The sequence below is a fragment of the Rhineura floridana genome, chromosome 1, assembly GCF_030035675.1.
Source record: "Rhineura floridana isolate rRhiFlo1 chromosome 1, rRhiFlo1.hap2, whole genome shotgun sequence".
Lineage (NCBI taxonomy): Eukaryota > Metazoa > Chordata > Lepidosauria > Squamata > Rhineuridae > Rhineura > Rhineura floridana.
This window is the reverse complement of record NC_084480.1, coordinates 163,177,703-163,193,422: the sequence shown is the minus strand read 5'-3', so window position 1 is coordinate 163,193,422 and position 15,720 is coordinate 163,177,703. Positions and strand designations below refer to the sequence as shown.

Sequence of the window (15,720 nt, the reverse complement as noted above, 5' to 3'; positions counted from 1 at the left end):
GGTTGAACAAGTTGAAAGGAATCCATTCTAATTATACAAGTAGAGGCCGAAGTTACATCCACAGAGACTTTATTAATTTTGGCATCTAAGTCAGAGCGAATCTGAGCGACTTTATCTGCAAAATATCAAGCAAACTCGTGACAGCGGGCTGTTGAGTGGTCAGCATCATATTCATGTGGGTCAGAACTTAAAAGACTCTTGACCACTCGGAACAGTTCCGCAGGACGAGAGTTAGCAGATGCAATGGTGGCGGAGAAGAAAGATTTCTTCTGAGCCCGCATTGCTGCGGAATAGGTCTTTAAATAGCTTCTAGCCCGTTTTCGGTCAGATTCGCTCAGAGTTTTCCGCCAACGTCGCTCTAGTCTCCTTCTTTCGCATTTTATCGCCGTCAGCTCTCCAGTAAACCAAGGGGCAGATTTAGCTCCGATCCGCGGAAGGAGACGCTTAGGAGTGATTGTGTCTACTGCCCTGGTCATTTCCTCATTCCAGAGGTCGGCCAAGGCTTCGACAGAATCACCTGCCGAGGTGACAGGAAAGTCCCCCCCCCCAGAGCTCCAGTTATGTACATGCAAGGGTAAAGGACAACCCAGAAACCCTCTGGGGAAAAAGCTGCTTGTGAGTGAAAGGCTAGAGAGGGAAAATGGGCAGGAAAAGGGTTAAGAATATACATGTGAACTTGTTTTTCCGTTTCCCTCTCCTAGAGTGTCTTCTTGTGAAAAAGCAGCATGGCTACCCTCTGATGTGCCTTTTCATGTAAGGTGTAGTTAGCCCCGAAGAAGCTGCATCTATTACATAGTCCAGCTATTTGACTGGCGGTTGCGTTTTGTTCAGATATAAAGTAATTCCTTTCAAAATTTCAGATAAATTGAACAATTTCAGTCTTTTGGGATATTAGAGCTTCTATTAATCGGGCTCCTTGGGGAGGAAGGGTGGGATATAAATTTAACCAATGAATAATAAATAACACTAGAACGTAACATTTGTCTTTCTAGGTCAGGCTAAGTGCTTCAAGTCCAGCACAAAGCCACAAAGCCGGGTTATTAAGCCACTCTGTGAATGAACTGTATATTGGGGTGCACAACCTGAGCACTTCAGCTTTGCCAGGGCTGGCCTCCCTTTCATTGTCAAGAGAGCAAATTGTTGGCTATTTAATTTGTTATTATTGTATTTTTACTGCCAGAGATGGGAACAGATGCTTGTACGAGTATCTGCCTCAGGTGCCAAAATAACTTGATCAGCCTTGGGTATTGGTCATCTTGACTTGAAGGGGGTGGGGTGGTGGTGGCATTAACAGGGCATCATTTGCTGCTCTGCTCCTGGCAGCAAAATGTTTTAGGCCAGCCTTGTGGTTTGCTGCCCCCTTTGCATGAGCAGATAAACAAACTATGAAGGAGCTAACTTAGGGCAGATCCACACCATTTAAAGCACATCCAATGCACATTTAAAGCACCTGGCTTCCCCCCAAAGAATCCTGGGAGTTGTAGTTTCCCCCTCATAGAACTACATATTTCCATCAACCGTAACAAACTACTGTTCTCATGATTCTTTGGGGGAAGTCATGCAATTTAATGTGCTTTTAATGTGTTGGATGTGCTTTAAATGTATGGTGTAGATTTGCCCTTAGTGTTATGTCTGTGTCTGGCATTTTGATATATTTTACTCCAACAACCCATGATGGCTAAGCCAACAACAAACCTTGATTGAAGGCTGGCTAGTGGTTTTGGTTTGTTATGGTAAAACAAACCTTAATCTGAGTTCAAACTAAGCTAGTCCCTTCATGGTTTGTTTACTCCAGAGGCTGACTATCTTTTGGGAGACATTTGGTCTTGGGCCCCACACAATACTGCAAATATCCATACAACACAACATGATTGTGTTGGGATTCCTGACCCTGAAAGACCTGAGAGACTTGGGAGGCAGCTGACCAAGAGAGGAGGCGGAGCTCTGATGAGGTAAGCAGCTCATCTGCATATTTTCTTTCCCATCAGGCTCGGTTTAAATAAACCAGCTTTGGTTTAAATAAAACCAAAAAACCCAAAAAACCCAAACCAAAATCCATTCAACTAACTCCTGGCACTCACAAGAGAAACATCAAGACTGACACTGACAACCGAAATAGGAAACAACAAACATAAAATGGAGGGGGATCAAGCAGTTGTTGTCACCTGAACATGTGCACTATGTTCCTCTTCTTAACGGAAACCAGACGCGATTACACTTGCAGCAAGTGCAGATTGGTGGCGCTCCTAGAAGAAAAGGTTAGGGGGCTGCAGCAACGCATAGACACCCTGCGACTTATCAGAGAAGATGAGGACTTCCTCAATAGAACACAAGAGGAATTAAGGGAGCGACACAAAGTACAGGAAGAAAGTGACAAGGAAGAACAGGACTGCAACAGCTACAAATCCCCATGGAGGACTGTCACTGTAAGGGCAAGGAAAAACAGGAGGGAGTCAGAACTGATGCAACTAACAAATCGCTTTGGGTAGGAAGGTCAAGCATTTGGGGGCAAAGGTGGTCTTCTCGTCAATTCTTCCCGTGAAGGATAGAGGACTACAAAGGGAAAGGAAGATACTGCAGGTCAATGACTGGTTACGCAGATGGTGTTGATGGGAGAGGTTTGGATTCTGGGACCATGGTCTAAGCTTCTTGGAGGGGGGACTGTTGGCAAGAGATGGGCTGCACCTCACGAGGACTGGGAAGAATCTCTTTGGCAGAAGTATGGCAAAACTCATCAAGAGGGCTTTAAACTAAAGCCTCTGGGGGATGGAGATGATAGCTTAAAGACCGATCCCAAGACAGCGGGTTGTAAACGCAGTGATTTGAAGGGTACAGGAGACACTGGGAGAGAGAAAGGGATGCATGGAAAAGCTCACGGTATATTAACGGAGGAATCCAATCGGGACAAAAGAGACTTCTGCTGTCTATATACCAACGCGCGGAGCTTGGGAAACAAGCAAGGGGAGCTTGAAGTCTTAGTGCATCAAGGCAAATATGACATCATAGGGATAACAGAGACTTGGTGGGATGACTCCCATGATTGGAATATAGCCATTCAAGGATATAAACTCTACAGAAAGAATAGAAGCAACAGAAAAGGAGGGGGAGTAGCGTTATACATCAAAGACAAATACACCTCTATGGAAATCCAAGAGAGCGAACAAAGTGGTCCGGTAGAGACCATTTGGGTAAAAATAAATGGAGAAACAAATAAAACCGACATGGTAGTAGGTGTCTACTACAGACCCCCTGGCCAAGAAGAGGTGGTAGATGAGGCCTTTCTCAAACAAATCTCTGAAATCTCAAGGAGGCAAGAAGTAGTAGTGATGGGGGACTTCAATTACCCAGATATCTGCTGGGAGACAAACTCTGCGAAGCACAAAGTCTCCAACAAATTCCTGATGGGCCTTGCTGATAATTTCCTCTTTCAAAAAGTAGAAGAAGGAACAAGGGGATCGGCAATCCTGGACCTGATCTTAACTAACAGGGACGAATTGGTCACGGGAATTAAAGCGGTCGGTACCTTGGGGGAAAGTGACCACGTAATGCTGGAATTCGGGATTCTGGGGAAAGCCAAAGAAGAATATAGTCAAACATGGACCTTGGATTTCAGGAAAGCCGATTTTAGCAAGCTCCGGGAAATGATGGGTAGGATCCCGTGGCTAGATAGACTAAAGAAAAAAGGAGCCCAAGAAGCGTGGGAGTTCATGAAGAACGTATTACAAAAAGTGCAATCGCAAACAATTCCAAAGAGGAAGAAAAATGGAAGACATCGGAAAAAGCCAATGTGGCTACACGGAAGACTGGTGGAGGAGGTAAAAGTAAAAAAGAGCATGTATAAAGAATGGAAGGAAGGACGCATCACCAAGGAAGAGTACCGACGAGCGGCTCGGGCTTGCAGGAATAGTGTAAGGAAAGCTAAAACCCAGAATGAGCTGAGGCTGGCGAGGGAAGCGAGGAACAACAAAAAGGGGTTTTTCAGATATGTTCGAAGCAAGAGAAAGACCAAGGAAACGGTGGGACTGCTGCTCAATGAGGATGGCAAAATGTTGACAGATAATGAGGAAAAAGCAGAACTGCTCAACACCTATTTTGCCTCCGTTTTCTCCCAAAAAGGGAACAGTGTGCAACCTTGCATCGGTAGCAATCTCAGTAAGGGGACGGGACTGCAGTTCGAGATTGATAAGGAGATAGTCAGGAAATACCTAGTTAACCTAAATGAGTTCAAATCTCCAGGGCCTGATGAACTGCATCCCAGAGTATTGAAGGAACTTGCAGATGTACTCTCGGAACCTCTTGCCATCATCTCTGAGAAATCATGGAGAACGGGAGAGGTGCCGGAGAATTGGAGACGGGCAAACGTTGTCCCGCTCTTTAAAAAGGGTAAAAAAGAAGATCCGGGGAATTACAGGCTGGTCAGTCTGACTTCAATAGCGGGAAAGATATTAGAACGGATAATAAAAGAGTCCATTGGCGACTATCTAGATGACAATGCTGTGATTAGAAGGAGCCAGCATGGGTTTGTCAAGAAAAAATCCTGTCAAACTAATCTCATCTCTTTTTTTGATCGGGTCACTAGCTTAGTAGATGGTGGAAATGCTGTAGATGTCACCTATCTAGATTTCAGCAAGGCGTTTGACAAAGTCCCCCACGACCTTTTGATTAGCAAACTCGTCAAATGCAGACTACATGGAAATACTGTCAGGTGGATTCACAACTGGTTGGAAAACCGTACTCAAAGAGTGGTCGTCGGTGGCTCTGCTTCGGACTGGAAGGAGGTCTCAAGTGGAGTGCCACAGGGTTCTGTCCTGGGGCCGATACTCTTCAACATTTCTATCAATGACTTAGATGATGGGGTGGAGGGAAGCCTTATGAAGTTTACGGATGATACGAAACTGGGAGGGATAGCTAACACAATGGAAGACAGGAATAAAATCTGGATAGACTAGAAAATTGGGCTGAAATTAATAAAATGACATTCAATAAAGACAAATGCAAGATTCTGCATTTAGGCCACAAAAACAAAATGCACGGGTACAGGATGGGAAATACCCGGCTTAGCAGTAGTGCATGTGAGAAGGACCTTGGAATTGTAGTGGATCGCAAGTTGAACATGACCCAGCAGTGTGATGCTGCGGCAAAAAAGGCAAACGCGGTTTTGGGCTGCATAAACAGAGCTATAGTTTCCAGGTCGAGGGAAGTAATAGTCCCACTACATTCTGCATTGGTCAGGCCTCATCTGGAATACTGTGTTCAGTTCTGGGCACCTCATTTTAAGAAAGATATAGACAAGTTAGAGCGGGTTCAGAAGAGGGCGACAAGGATGATAGCCGGTATGGAGAACAAGTCTTACGAGGAAAGGTTGAAGGAACTTGGCATGTTCAGTCTGGTGAAGAGAAGGCTGAGGGGCGACATGATTACATTCTTTAAGTACCTGAAGGGCTGTCACATAGAGGAGGGTACAGATTTGTTCACTGCTGCCCCAGAGGGTAGGACTAGGTCTAATGGTTTTAAGTTGCAGGAGCGTAGATTCAGATTGGATATTAGAAGGAACTTCTTGACAGTAAGGGCAGTTCGGCAATGGAACCGACTGCCTAGGGAGGTGGTGGGATCCCCTTCGCTGGATGTCTTCAAGCAGAGGCTGGACAGCTATCTGCGGGAGATGCTCTAGCTGCAGATTTCCTGCTGTGAGCAGGGGGCTGGACTTGATGGCCTACAAGGCCCCTTCCAACTCTATGATTCTATGATTCTATGATCTATTGGCTACATTAGAATGCTTATTTCATTGACTCTCCACACCCTCATATCAGTAGAATTGCTCAGAATGTGTTGGAGGGGGTGTGGAGGGACAGGTTCCTTCTTCCATATGCCTAGTTATTCAAAACTTCTGGAACAAGGTATTTCATGAAATCAGTGTCATTACAGGGTAGCAATTAACTCCTGACCCTCTTATGCTTCTCCTGTCAATTTTCCAGGAAGAAGGTGACACTCTACACTTCAAGGATTTACTGCTGATCTCTCTTTTTTAAAAAATATTGGGTTGCATTGTTATTGCACACCACTGGAAAAAATAGATTGTAATTTAACAGAGGAGTAGTATTGTCAACTGTGGATGATAGCTTTTATGCAGAGCTTGGAAAAGTTACTTTTTTAAACTACAACTCCCATCAGCTCCAGCCAGTATGGCCACTGGATTGGGCTGATGGGAATTGTAGTTCAAAAAAGTAACTTTTCCAAGCTCTGCTTTCATGGAGAAACTCACTCAACATCCGAGAAAGTTGTTGAGAAAAGGACATTTCACACAAAATGGTTTATTAGCTATAGTGCAGCTGAGGAACATGACTGGTGCCCTCTCTCTTCACATGACTCCTTATGGAGGGATGTTCTTGGATAAGTGCTTTTCCCATTACTATGAGCCCATGACCCATAGCCCCTTAAAACTCTTTGCTCTTTAGTCTTGTCTCCTCTCTTCCATGTGATACTGCTTGCTATACACATGGGAACTGAATGTTGAATTCTTATCTTGTGATGTAACATGAATGGATGTCACCTGTTTAAATCTCCAGACTCCTTTCTTACTTTATTTCGTTATCCCTAAGCTTACCAGCTTCTTTTTCCCTTGTTTTGTTTGTTTGCTTCTTCCATTGTTGTATTCTGATTGCGATTGTTCTTTTTGTTCATGTAAAGTGCAGCTTCCTTTCTTGTTTAGTGTGATGTTAAAATTACAATAAAAGTAATTTTGGAAAAAAATGCTTCTTTCAAGCCTAATATCAGCAGGGGGAGGGGACCCTAAGGGGCATATGTATGCCTGTGGGCACCACACTGGCACCCCATTTTACCATCTTGTGTGAAGACATAAAACAGGAACATGTGGGCTTAATGTACCAGTGTGCAGCCCGTGTACAGTATGGCTTAATAAACCAAGCTTCATTATATGTGAATATGGCTTCAGTAGCGGACAGTGAGGATAGATTCAGATCTGGTCCATCTCATTAAAGGCTTGTCCATCTCAGTTCTTAGTGGGGATGGGACTAATCCTTAAAAATCAACACAAAAACAAACATTAAAAAAGCACTTACAAGATGGTCTAAAGGTACATTACTGCCATTCCTCTAAAAAATAATAAATCCCCATTTAAACTTGTAAAAATATGCATTGAATGCACATGCAGCACATCCCTCTTCAGGGAAGTGTATGGGGAGGGGGGGAAGCCATGACATGTTGCACCTGCTGAAATTCCCGCTTCTGCACACAACTATTAAAGGTGCAGGACCCTATCCTTTTTTGCATCTGACCACCCTACTTTTAATCCCAAGATTTATTTCCTTGGAAGTAACAGCAAATTTAGATCCCCATCAGCATATATGTGGTTAGATTTTGTTTTTTGTCGCAATGCACCTCACTTTGTACTTGGTGAATCTCATTTGATAACACTGTTATCTTTTCAGCACCAGGTCAAGACTTTCCTCTTCTCCCAGGCATTTTAGCATGTGTTTTTGAATTGTTTTTTAAAAATGTGTTTTTAAATTTGTATATTTGTTTTTAATGTTTTTAATTGTTGTAAACCACCCAGAGAGCTTCGGCTATGGGGCGGTATACAAATGTAATAAATAAATAAATAGATAGATAAATTTGCCATTTTATTGTCCATTCACACATTTGGAAGAGATCCTTTTGGAGCTCTTCACAGATTGGTTAGAATATTATCCTGAATAATTTGGTGTCATCTGATCTGAACATTTAGGTCCTTCACTGTCCTGACTTGCTCATGAATCATTTAAACAGTACTGATCTGACCTCTTCACATTCTTAACTCCATTTCTTAAGCTCCATTTTAACTGTCTGTTCCTAACATACATGCTTTTTCTATAGCAGCCTTTAGTGAGGGACTTTCTCAATTTTTTGAAAGGTCTATTGAAGATTGAACCTGAAGGCTTTAACCTGATGCCAGCCTTGATCCAGATAGACTTTCTGGTCACTGACCCATTGTGTTTTCCTTTTATGTTTAACTGACCTCAGCAAGTATAAAGTTCACATTATATCTGTTCCAAAACATTTCTAAACCTGTTCCAAAATGCAGTCCCCTGCATCTGGAACCCTTATTTAAACTTTTTGCATACATCATCTGCCCATCTACATGGGAGGAGATGGAAGTGTTTCAGTTTGCACAGAAAGAAAGAAAGAAAGAGAAAGAAAGAAAGAAAGAAAGAAAGAAAGAAAGAAAGAAAGAAAGAAAGAAAGAAAGAAAGAAAGTTTGCACAGCACAGTAAAATATGTCAGTGGTGGATTCTCCTGTGTCCATTATTTCCATTTTATTCCTTGATTATGGTGTGGCAGATGTGCCCTCACAAATTTTCAGAAGGATAGCCATGTTTACATGCAATCCTAACTATGTTTACTCAGAAATAAACTTGCAAATTTAGAGCTACACTTAATAGTTCTGATGAAATGGTATGTAGTCCACAAAAACTTATGCCATAATAAATTTGATGGAGCAGTATTCAATGCTAGTCTTACTCAGAGTAAACCTATTGAAGTTAATGAACATGGCTAACTTAGGTCTACTCTGAGGATTTAGTTGAATACAACCCTTAAGTCACATCCACATCTTACATTTAAAGCACTATTATACCACATCATAGCTTCCCTCCAAGCATCCTGGGAATTTTAGCTGGTGATATGTTAGTTGGTAATGGGTTAGGAGACCCTTTTCCCTTGCAATCTGCAGTTCCCAGAATACTCTGGGAAGAGGTTTTGATTTTTAAACCATTCTGGGAACTGTAGTTGTTAGCAGACTCCTATTATCCTCACAAAGCTACATTCCTCGAGTGGTTTAACAGACTGTTCCTCTTCCCAGAGAACTCTGGGAATTGTAGCTCTATAAGGGGGAATAGGGGTCTCCTAACAACTCTCAACACCCTTCACAAACTACATTTCCCAGGATTCTATGGGGGAAGCCATGACTGTTTAAAATGGAATAAATGTATGGTGTGAATATGGCATAGAAGAAGTCACCGAGATTCCATAAGTCTATGCAAATTAATATGCATATTGCCCTTTTCCTGGCTCAATTCAAATACATCTTAAGATCAAGCTGCAGTGCACGAAATTCCTGTTTGGTTTTTCTCATAATCCTACAGACAAGAATGTTGGTGTCAACCTTAACTGTATTATACTGACCAATCAGATAACAGTCACAGCAATGTCCCAGACTGGGAGTTGGTGGGAGGAGACTTGGGGAATGGTGTTGCTTACTTAGAACTAAAGGAGGAAAGTAAATATGGGGGTGGGTCACTGACCCGCAGAGATGAAGTCCATACATCTCATAGTGCACGTGTGCTTTATAACAGAGGGATCTCTGGGAAGGTATTTACATCTCTGCATCTCCAGGGCTATCTGTGTGGAGGTCCAGTGCGGTTCTAACCTCTGCTCCTCATCACAACTCATGCTATGGGGGCAGCCATGCTCCTCTGGTCCTTGGGTCTCCTCTCCCTCACATCTCCAGTCATTTCAGATCCGTAAGATTGCTATTTTTCATTTCTCTTTGCTCAGCCAATTTCATGGAGGCATATGAGTGCAGATGAGCACGAGGCATAGATACTCACAGTACTGAGCTTTTTGTGTATGCATATGACATGAGGTTTAAATTGCCTTGTTAAATTGTTTAAATTGAGAATCTTTGGTTACAGTATTATGCTCCCAGATACACAGTTCTGTCTTATGCATCTTTACTCAGAAATGTTGTTGTTGTTATGTGCCTTCAAGTCGATTACGACTTATGGTGACCCTATGAATCAGTGATCTCCAAGAGCATCTGTCATGAACCACTCTGTTCAGATCTTGTAAGTTCAGGTCTGCGGCTTCCTTTATGGAATCAATCCATCTCTTGTTTGGCCTTCCTCTTTTTCTACTCCCTTCTGTTTTTCCCAGCATTGTTGTCTTTTCTAGTGAATCATGTCTTCTCATGATGTGTCCAAAGTATGATAACCTCAGTTTCATCATTTTAGCTTCGAGTGCAGTCCATGGTATGTGCAAAACTCTCCTCCATTACTCAGAAATAAGTACCATTAAATCAAATGGAGTTTACATCTGAGTGCATAAGAAAAGTCCTGCTAGATCAGACCAGAGGCTCATTTAGTCCAGCGTCTGGGTTCTAGGTATTATGAGAGAGGGAGAAAAACTTTCTCCATAATCTTATACACCTCTTTCACATTTCCCCCCCTTTTCCTCACCATTTTTCAAAACTAACCTCCTCTCACCTCCTCACCAAAAGAATGTTGTAACCTTTCCTCATACGTAACCTTCAAGCTTGCATAGGATTGCAGCCTTCATTTTCTTGGGGTGGGAGAGCACTGGAGACCTATGGTGTCTTTGTAACATTGCTTTATTTAATGATTTATCACTGAACACTAAAGTCAGGATCATTCAGACCATGGTATTCCCGATCTCTATGTATGGATGTGAAAGTTGGACAGTGAAAAAAGCAGATAAGAGAAAGATCAACTCATTTGAAATGTGATGTTGGAGGAGAGCTTTGTGCATACCATGGACTGCAAAAAAGACAAATAATTGGGTGTTAGAACAAATTTAACCAGAACTGTCACTGGTTAAAGGGAATACAAAGTCCAACTAAGTAAAAAAGTAACGGTCTATGAAATAGAAAAGGCAGTGAGATGTGTGTGCGTGTATGTGATGTTTGTGTGCCTATTTTTCCAGAATGTGCCACCACTTGAAAAAGAGTTAGTACCCCTTTACAGTGAGTGCTGAGCCTCTAAAGCAGGGGTGGGGAACCTCCAGGCCAATCATGGCCCTTCAGGGGGCCCCATGTGGCCCCTGAGGCCATTTCCCCCAGACCATGCCCATCTGGACACCCATCCGCTAACATCACTAGTAACTGCTGATGGGTGGGAGGACAGGGTTTAATTCTGTATTTGCTACACAATCCTGTTCCCAGTATCAAATTTGGCCCCTGAGACAGGTCCTGATAAGGATCTGGCCTGTGGAGCCAAAATGGTTCCCCACCCCTGCTCTAAAGATTTAAAATAAAATATAAGTTTAAGAAAGCACACAAAATAGCATAGACACGGGAAGAGGAAGGTTAAGACTCATCACAGGCATCGCCCAGTCTAAGTTTTATCCACTAGGAGCCAATGATACTACTTGCACAAACATGCCCAAAAGCAATATTTTCACTAACTGAAGATTTGCATTTTTTCCTGTGACAAAATGCAATTTAAGGACTTTTTTTTGTTTTAGTTTATTATTTAGCCAAATGCCATAACAACAGCTGAGAAAATGTGATTTTATTAGATAAGAAGCTATAACCTGATTAAAACTGTCTGGATCTCACTGAGCAACTTAGTAACGACTGCTCAACTATCCAACTAAAATTGCTCCAAAACATTGTCAGGGAAGCCCCACAGTTATGAGATTCTCCTCTTCTCTTTTCTCTTCCAGCCACTATCTACTGGCCTTCCCAGCAGTCATTCAGCATCCCAGCACTGAAATGTTCTGTGTACTTCTGCGCTCCCTCCCAGAGACAGTCCACTTGGTAGTAACATTAGAGATGAGGATCCAGAACCACACCCTGCTGGAGAAGGATGTGGAGAAGCCAGGAGTCTATGAATGCACCAGCTTCCAGGCAAGTGCTATCAATTGCAAGCAACTCAGTAGAAGGTGCTCTCACTTGATAGCCATAAGAGGGTGGTGGGCCATGCAGAGCTTGGGAAAGTTATTTTTTTGAACTACAACTCCCATCAGCCCAATCTAGTGACCATGCTGGCTGGAGCTGATGGGAGTTGTAGTTTAAAAAAAGTAACTTTTCCAAGCTCTGGGGCCATGACATATGATGAAAGGACAATCTAGACAGTACACTCAGTGTGGTGGGGATTGGCATCACCGTAACAATCTCCCATAAGGTTTAGTTTAGTAGAATTCATCATGTGAGCCGGTACCATCACACAGTGAGTTTCCCTACCCCATCTAGTGGCTACTCTATGGCATGGGATGGGGCCAGGGTAGGTGAGGGGTAGTCTTATTGCAGGGATAATACTTTAGCTGCGGAAATAGTCAACCTCGTATACGATCAAGGGTCAAGCAACCAACTGGTGGGTTGCACTCATCCAAACACTTTCCTGTCCACACCCTCAGGCCAGAATAGCTGGATTTTAATTTTATTTATAAAAAATGTTACGCTTTTATTGCAAACAAGGGCACAAACACTTTGAACTGATTACAGTTGTTATTAGCTTTTCTGCCCACACATGTTAATGTAAGTCCTTTGAGGAGCATTCAAAGCCTGAAAGAGAGGGAAAAAATCAACTGTCTAGCTTCCAGTCTATGGAATTCTCCTTATCAGATCACTTTGTGAAGGAGAATAACTTCCAGGCAAATAGGTGAGTTCCTGTTTACAACATATGCAGGTTACATATGTAACAAGCCAATTTGAATCTGGTTTGAGGGCTGAAATAGCTTTGTATATAGAAAACCAATAATGTCAAAGTAATGTATTAGGATTTTATAAAACTGTATTAGGATTAAATTGTAAACCTGTTAGCATTAAATCATAAATCTATGACATAGTTGAAGAATGTCTGTGTGAATTTTTTAGCTTTTCATCCTTCTTTTCCTTCAACCAATCAATCTTTCGTCTTTTTAGGTCCCCCCCTTTCCCCCCAAGAAAAACGTCAACCCTCTAATCGTAAGTCCTGCATCTACCAACCATTCCTTTCCCTCTGGTACGTTCTGATCGATGGAAGGATTAACATGACAGAAGGGGGTGAAAGGGAGATTTGTAAATGTCTTAGGAGGAAGAGGAAGAAGGGATCAAGAAAGGGGAAAAATGGGTAGCAAAGACAAGGACGAAGGGAAAAACCACAATGGGCCTTGGAAAAGAGAAATCAAAAGAAAGTTGTGTGTGGATAATAAATGGAGAGAAGTGTGTGTTCTTGATCTTCTTGACTCTCCATTTCCTGGGGAAGAAAGGCCCAGTTTTTGAGGAATTTTCAGGTATCTCTTTCAGCTGCAAAATGTTTTCCTCTTCTCAGCTCTCCTGCTATTGAAACAACTTTTCTCCTTTATTTTGTGAAGGATGAAGAAGTGGCCAGTGTGCATGTTCTAATCCAAAAGGGCAACAGTGTGAGCTTTGAGGACAGGAAGAAAGTGCTGGTCAGGAACTCTTATACAAGGCATATCATAGAATCAGACAAGCCCTTTTACAAGCCTGGAGAAACAGGTAGGCATGAGTGGTCAGTGGAATCTGGAAGGTGACTGCAGTCTGCAGCTGCTGTCATTACAAATGACATAGTAGTTAGAAGAGAACTGGAGAAAAGAAAAGAGTGCCACTTTTGTTTTTAAAATATAGCAACATGAAGTAAAGGAAACTTTGTTGGATAAGACAGAACAACAGATATAAGAACATCTACTCTATTAAAAAATAATCTTCTGCTCCAAATAATGTCTTTGCATTTGCTTTTTCAGTCAGGTTTCGCATTGTGAGGTTTGATGACGAATTTAAGGCCATTGATAAAACAGTGAGTACTGTTCTCTTAGGGAAAGAAGCAAAGACTGTGCATTCAAGGTCTATACTGAAAACATTCATACCAGAAGGGTATTCTTATCTGATCCATTATTTCTTTTTTAAATCATGAAATTAGACTTACAGTGCTTTCCAGACTGTCGCTATTTTGAGGTGGGTTTCAGTCACATACTAGCAAATTCAGGTTGCACAATTGAAGTTGATTTGGAGCTCTTGTGCAACAAACATGTGCCTGAACGTATGGAATAACAATTGCTTGATGCAATGTCATCTAATCTCCCCACAAATCAGAATGATTGCTAAATTAATAGCTGAAATAATCTATACTTCCCACATACTTTGTGCAAACAAATAAGGATGAATGCTTAAAAAACAGGTCATTTGAAAGTGACCCAGGAATAAATATTCTGCAGTTCCCATAGGAAATACTTCTGAACTCACACCACCTTTGAGAACCCACACTTTAATGCCACACTTTAAACCAGCCTTTCCTAACCTGGTGCTCTCCAGCTGTTGTTAGATCCTAACACCCATCAGCCTCAGCCAGCATGGCCAATAGCGTTGCAGTCCAGAACATCTGGAGGGCACCCAGTGGGGAAAGGATGATTTGAGCAAACATGTCAGGCAGATTAATGTCATATAAATTATTTCACTGGCTTTAAAGAATTTTGGGGAATTTGAAAGTTATTCTGCAAGGCTGATTTTGTGCTGTCTCTCTCCCCCTACCCCCTATTCCTCATTCTTTGCAGATCTCTTTGATACAGCTGAAAGTAAGTTATTATGAATGATTCTACAGAGATTGTCTTCTGTGCTCCATTCTGTCTTTCAAGACTACAAAATTAAACTGGAGTGGAAGTGGTTGAATTAGAAATTTGAATTGTACAATTCCTATGAGTTGTACTTATATATGAGGGGCTGGGAATTATTGGGTAAACCGAAGTGCAGTTCTAATGACCCCCAGTTACTGTAGGTACCATTACCCTTAGCTTTAGAAGTGGCTTTATTTTGTAGTGCGGACTTAACCTCAATGAACATAGGGCCAAAAATAATATCGCTCATAAGTCATGCCATTTATCTATTTACTACATTTAAATCCCACTTTTCCTTCAAGGAGCTCAAGGTGGCATACATGGTTCTCCTCTCCTCACTTGATCCTCACAACTACCCTGTAAGATAGGTTAGACTGAGAGGCAGTGACTGGCTCAAAGTCACCCAATGAGCTTCATGGCTGAATGGGGACTCACAGTTGTCGTGTATAGCCTGTAAGTTTTAGTAATGATCAGAAAAGAACTATGGAAGAGCTATAGCACCGGCGCTAGGCATGACTGGGCCCTTTGGCAACAGCCTGCCCCGGGCCTGTGGTGCCACAGCCCAACCCCCCTCTTGATTCGGGGGGTATGGGCTTCAATAAGCCAGTGCATGTGTTCCACCTACCTCTTGAGTTGTGTGAATGATGTGCGTGCATAGCACGCATACCTGCCATCAGCCCCTTAAGGAAACCCTACCACCATCTTGGGTTATGGCAGGCATGTGCACGCAGTGTGGATGGCATGCACACTGATGGGAAAAGCAGGTAGGGCACGTGTGGACTTATTGAAGCCCGTGCTGCTTGTATGGGGGGGTGCCTGGGAGCTCCCTCTCCCTCCCTCATTGGGTTGCAGGACCCGATGCTGCTGCAGATCGCAGAATGGGAGAGCCATGCTCCCACACTGAGAGGCCCTTCAGGAGCCCCTCTGGGCTGCAGGGGCTCTCAGCCAGGGCCCAACCTGGCCGCCCTCTGGTGCCAGGCCTAATGGGTAGGAATGGGGCCTGATGATAAATGTTCAGCAAAGGTAGAAAGAGAAAAGGCTCAGGTATGCTGTCCACATTGTTTATTATATACTGAATGGCCACCAGAAAGTGTGGATGATGAATACATCAACATCAGTGGTCATGACTAGCAGGTGTGATTCTGTTCCTCCTCACACTCTTGTGGGTGGGTGTGTTATTTTATTTATTAAGAGATTTCTGTACTGCCTTTCACTGAAATGGTCACAGGGCACTTACAAAATAAAACATAATGTAAAACAAAATAGATAATAACGGAAGTCATTAAAATAATTCTCATAAATTGTTGCATCTTTACTCAGAAATTGTTGCTGTTGTTATGTGCCTTCAAGTCGATTACGACTTATGGCGACCCT

General features: G+C 42.6%; 1 protein-coding gene across 5 annotated transcripts in view; it reads left to right on the top strand.

Annotated features, from left to right (window-relative positions):
• LOC133363794 (alpha-2-macroglobulin-like protein 1) overlaps positions 1 to 15,720 on the top strand; it is a 178,864-nt gene that overhangs the window by 13,846 nt on the left and 149,298 nt on the right. For 3 of the 5 annotated variants that reach the window (XM_061583270.1, XM_061583261.1, XM_061583290.1), the window contains exons 1-6: positions 9,328 to 9,518; positions 11,458 to 11,641; positions 12,659 to 12,700; positions 13,090 to 13,234; positions 13,480 to 13,532; positions 14,287 to 14,307. In XM_061583270.1, coding sequence (XP_061439254.1) covers positions 9,451 to 9,518; positions 11,458 to 11,641; positions 12,659 to 12,700; positions 13,090 to 13,234; positions 13,480 to 13,532; positions 14,287 to 14,307 — 513 coding nt within the window. In that variant the 5' untranslated portion in view covers positions 9,328 to 9,450. Of the gene's footprint in view, positions 1 to 9,327; positions 9,519 to 11,457; positions 11,642 to 12,658; positions 12,701 to 13,089; positions 13,235 to 13,479; positions 13,533 to 14,286; positions 14,308 to 15,720 lie in introns of those variants that run through there. The other 2 variants (XM_061583300.1, XM_061583281.1) reach the window with 2 other exon arrangements.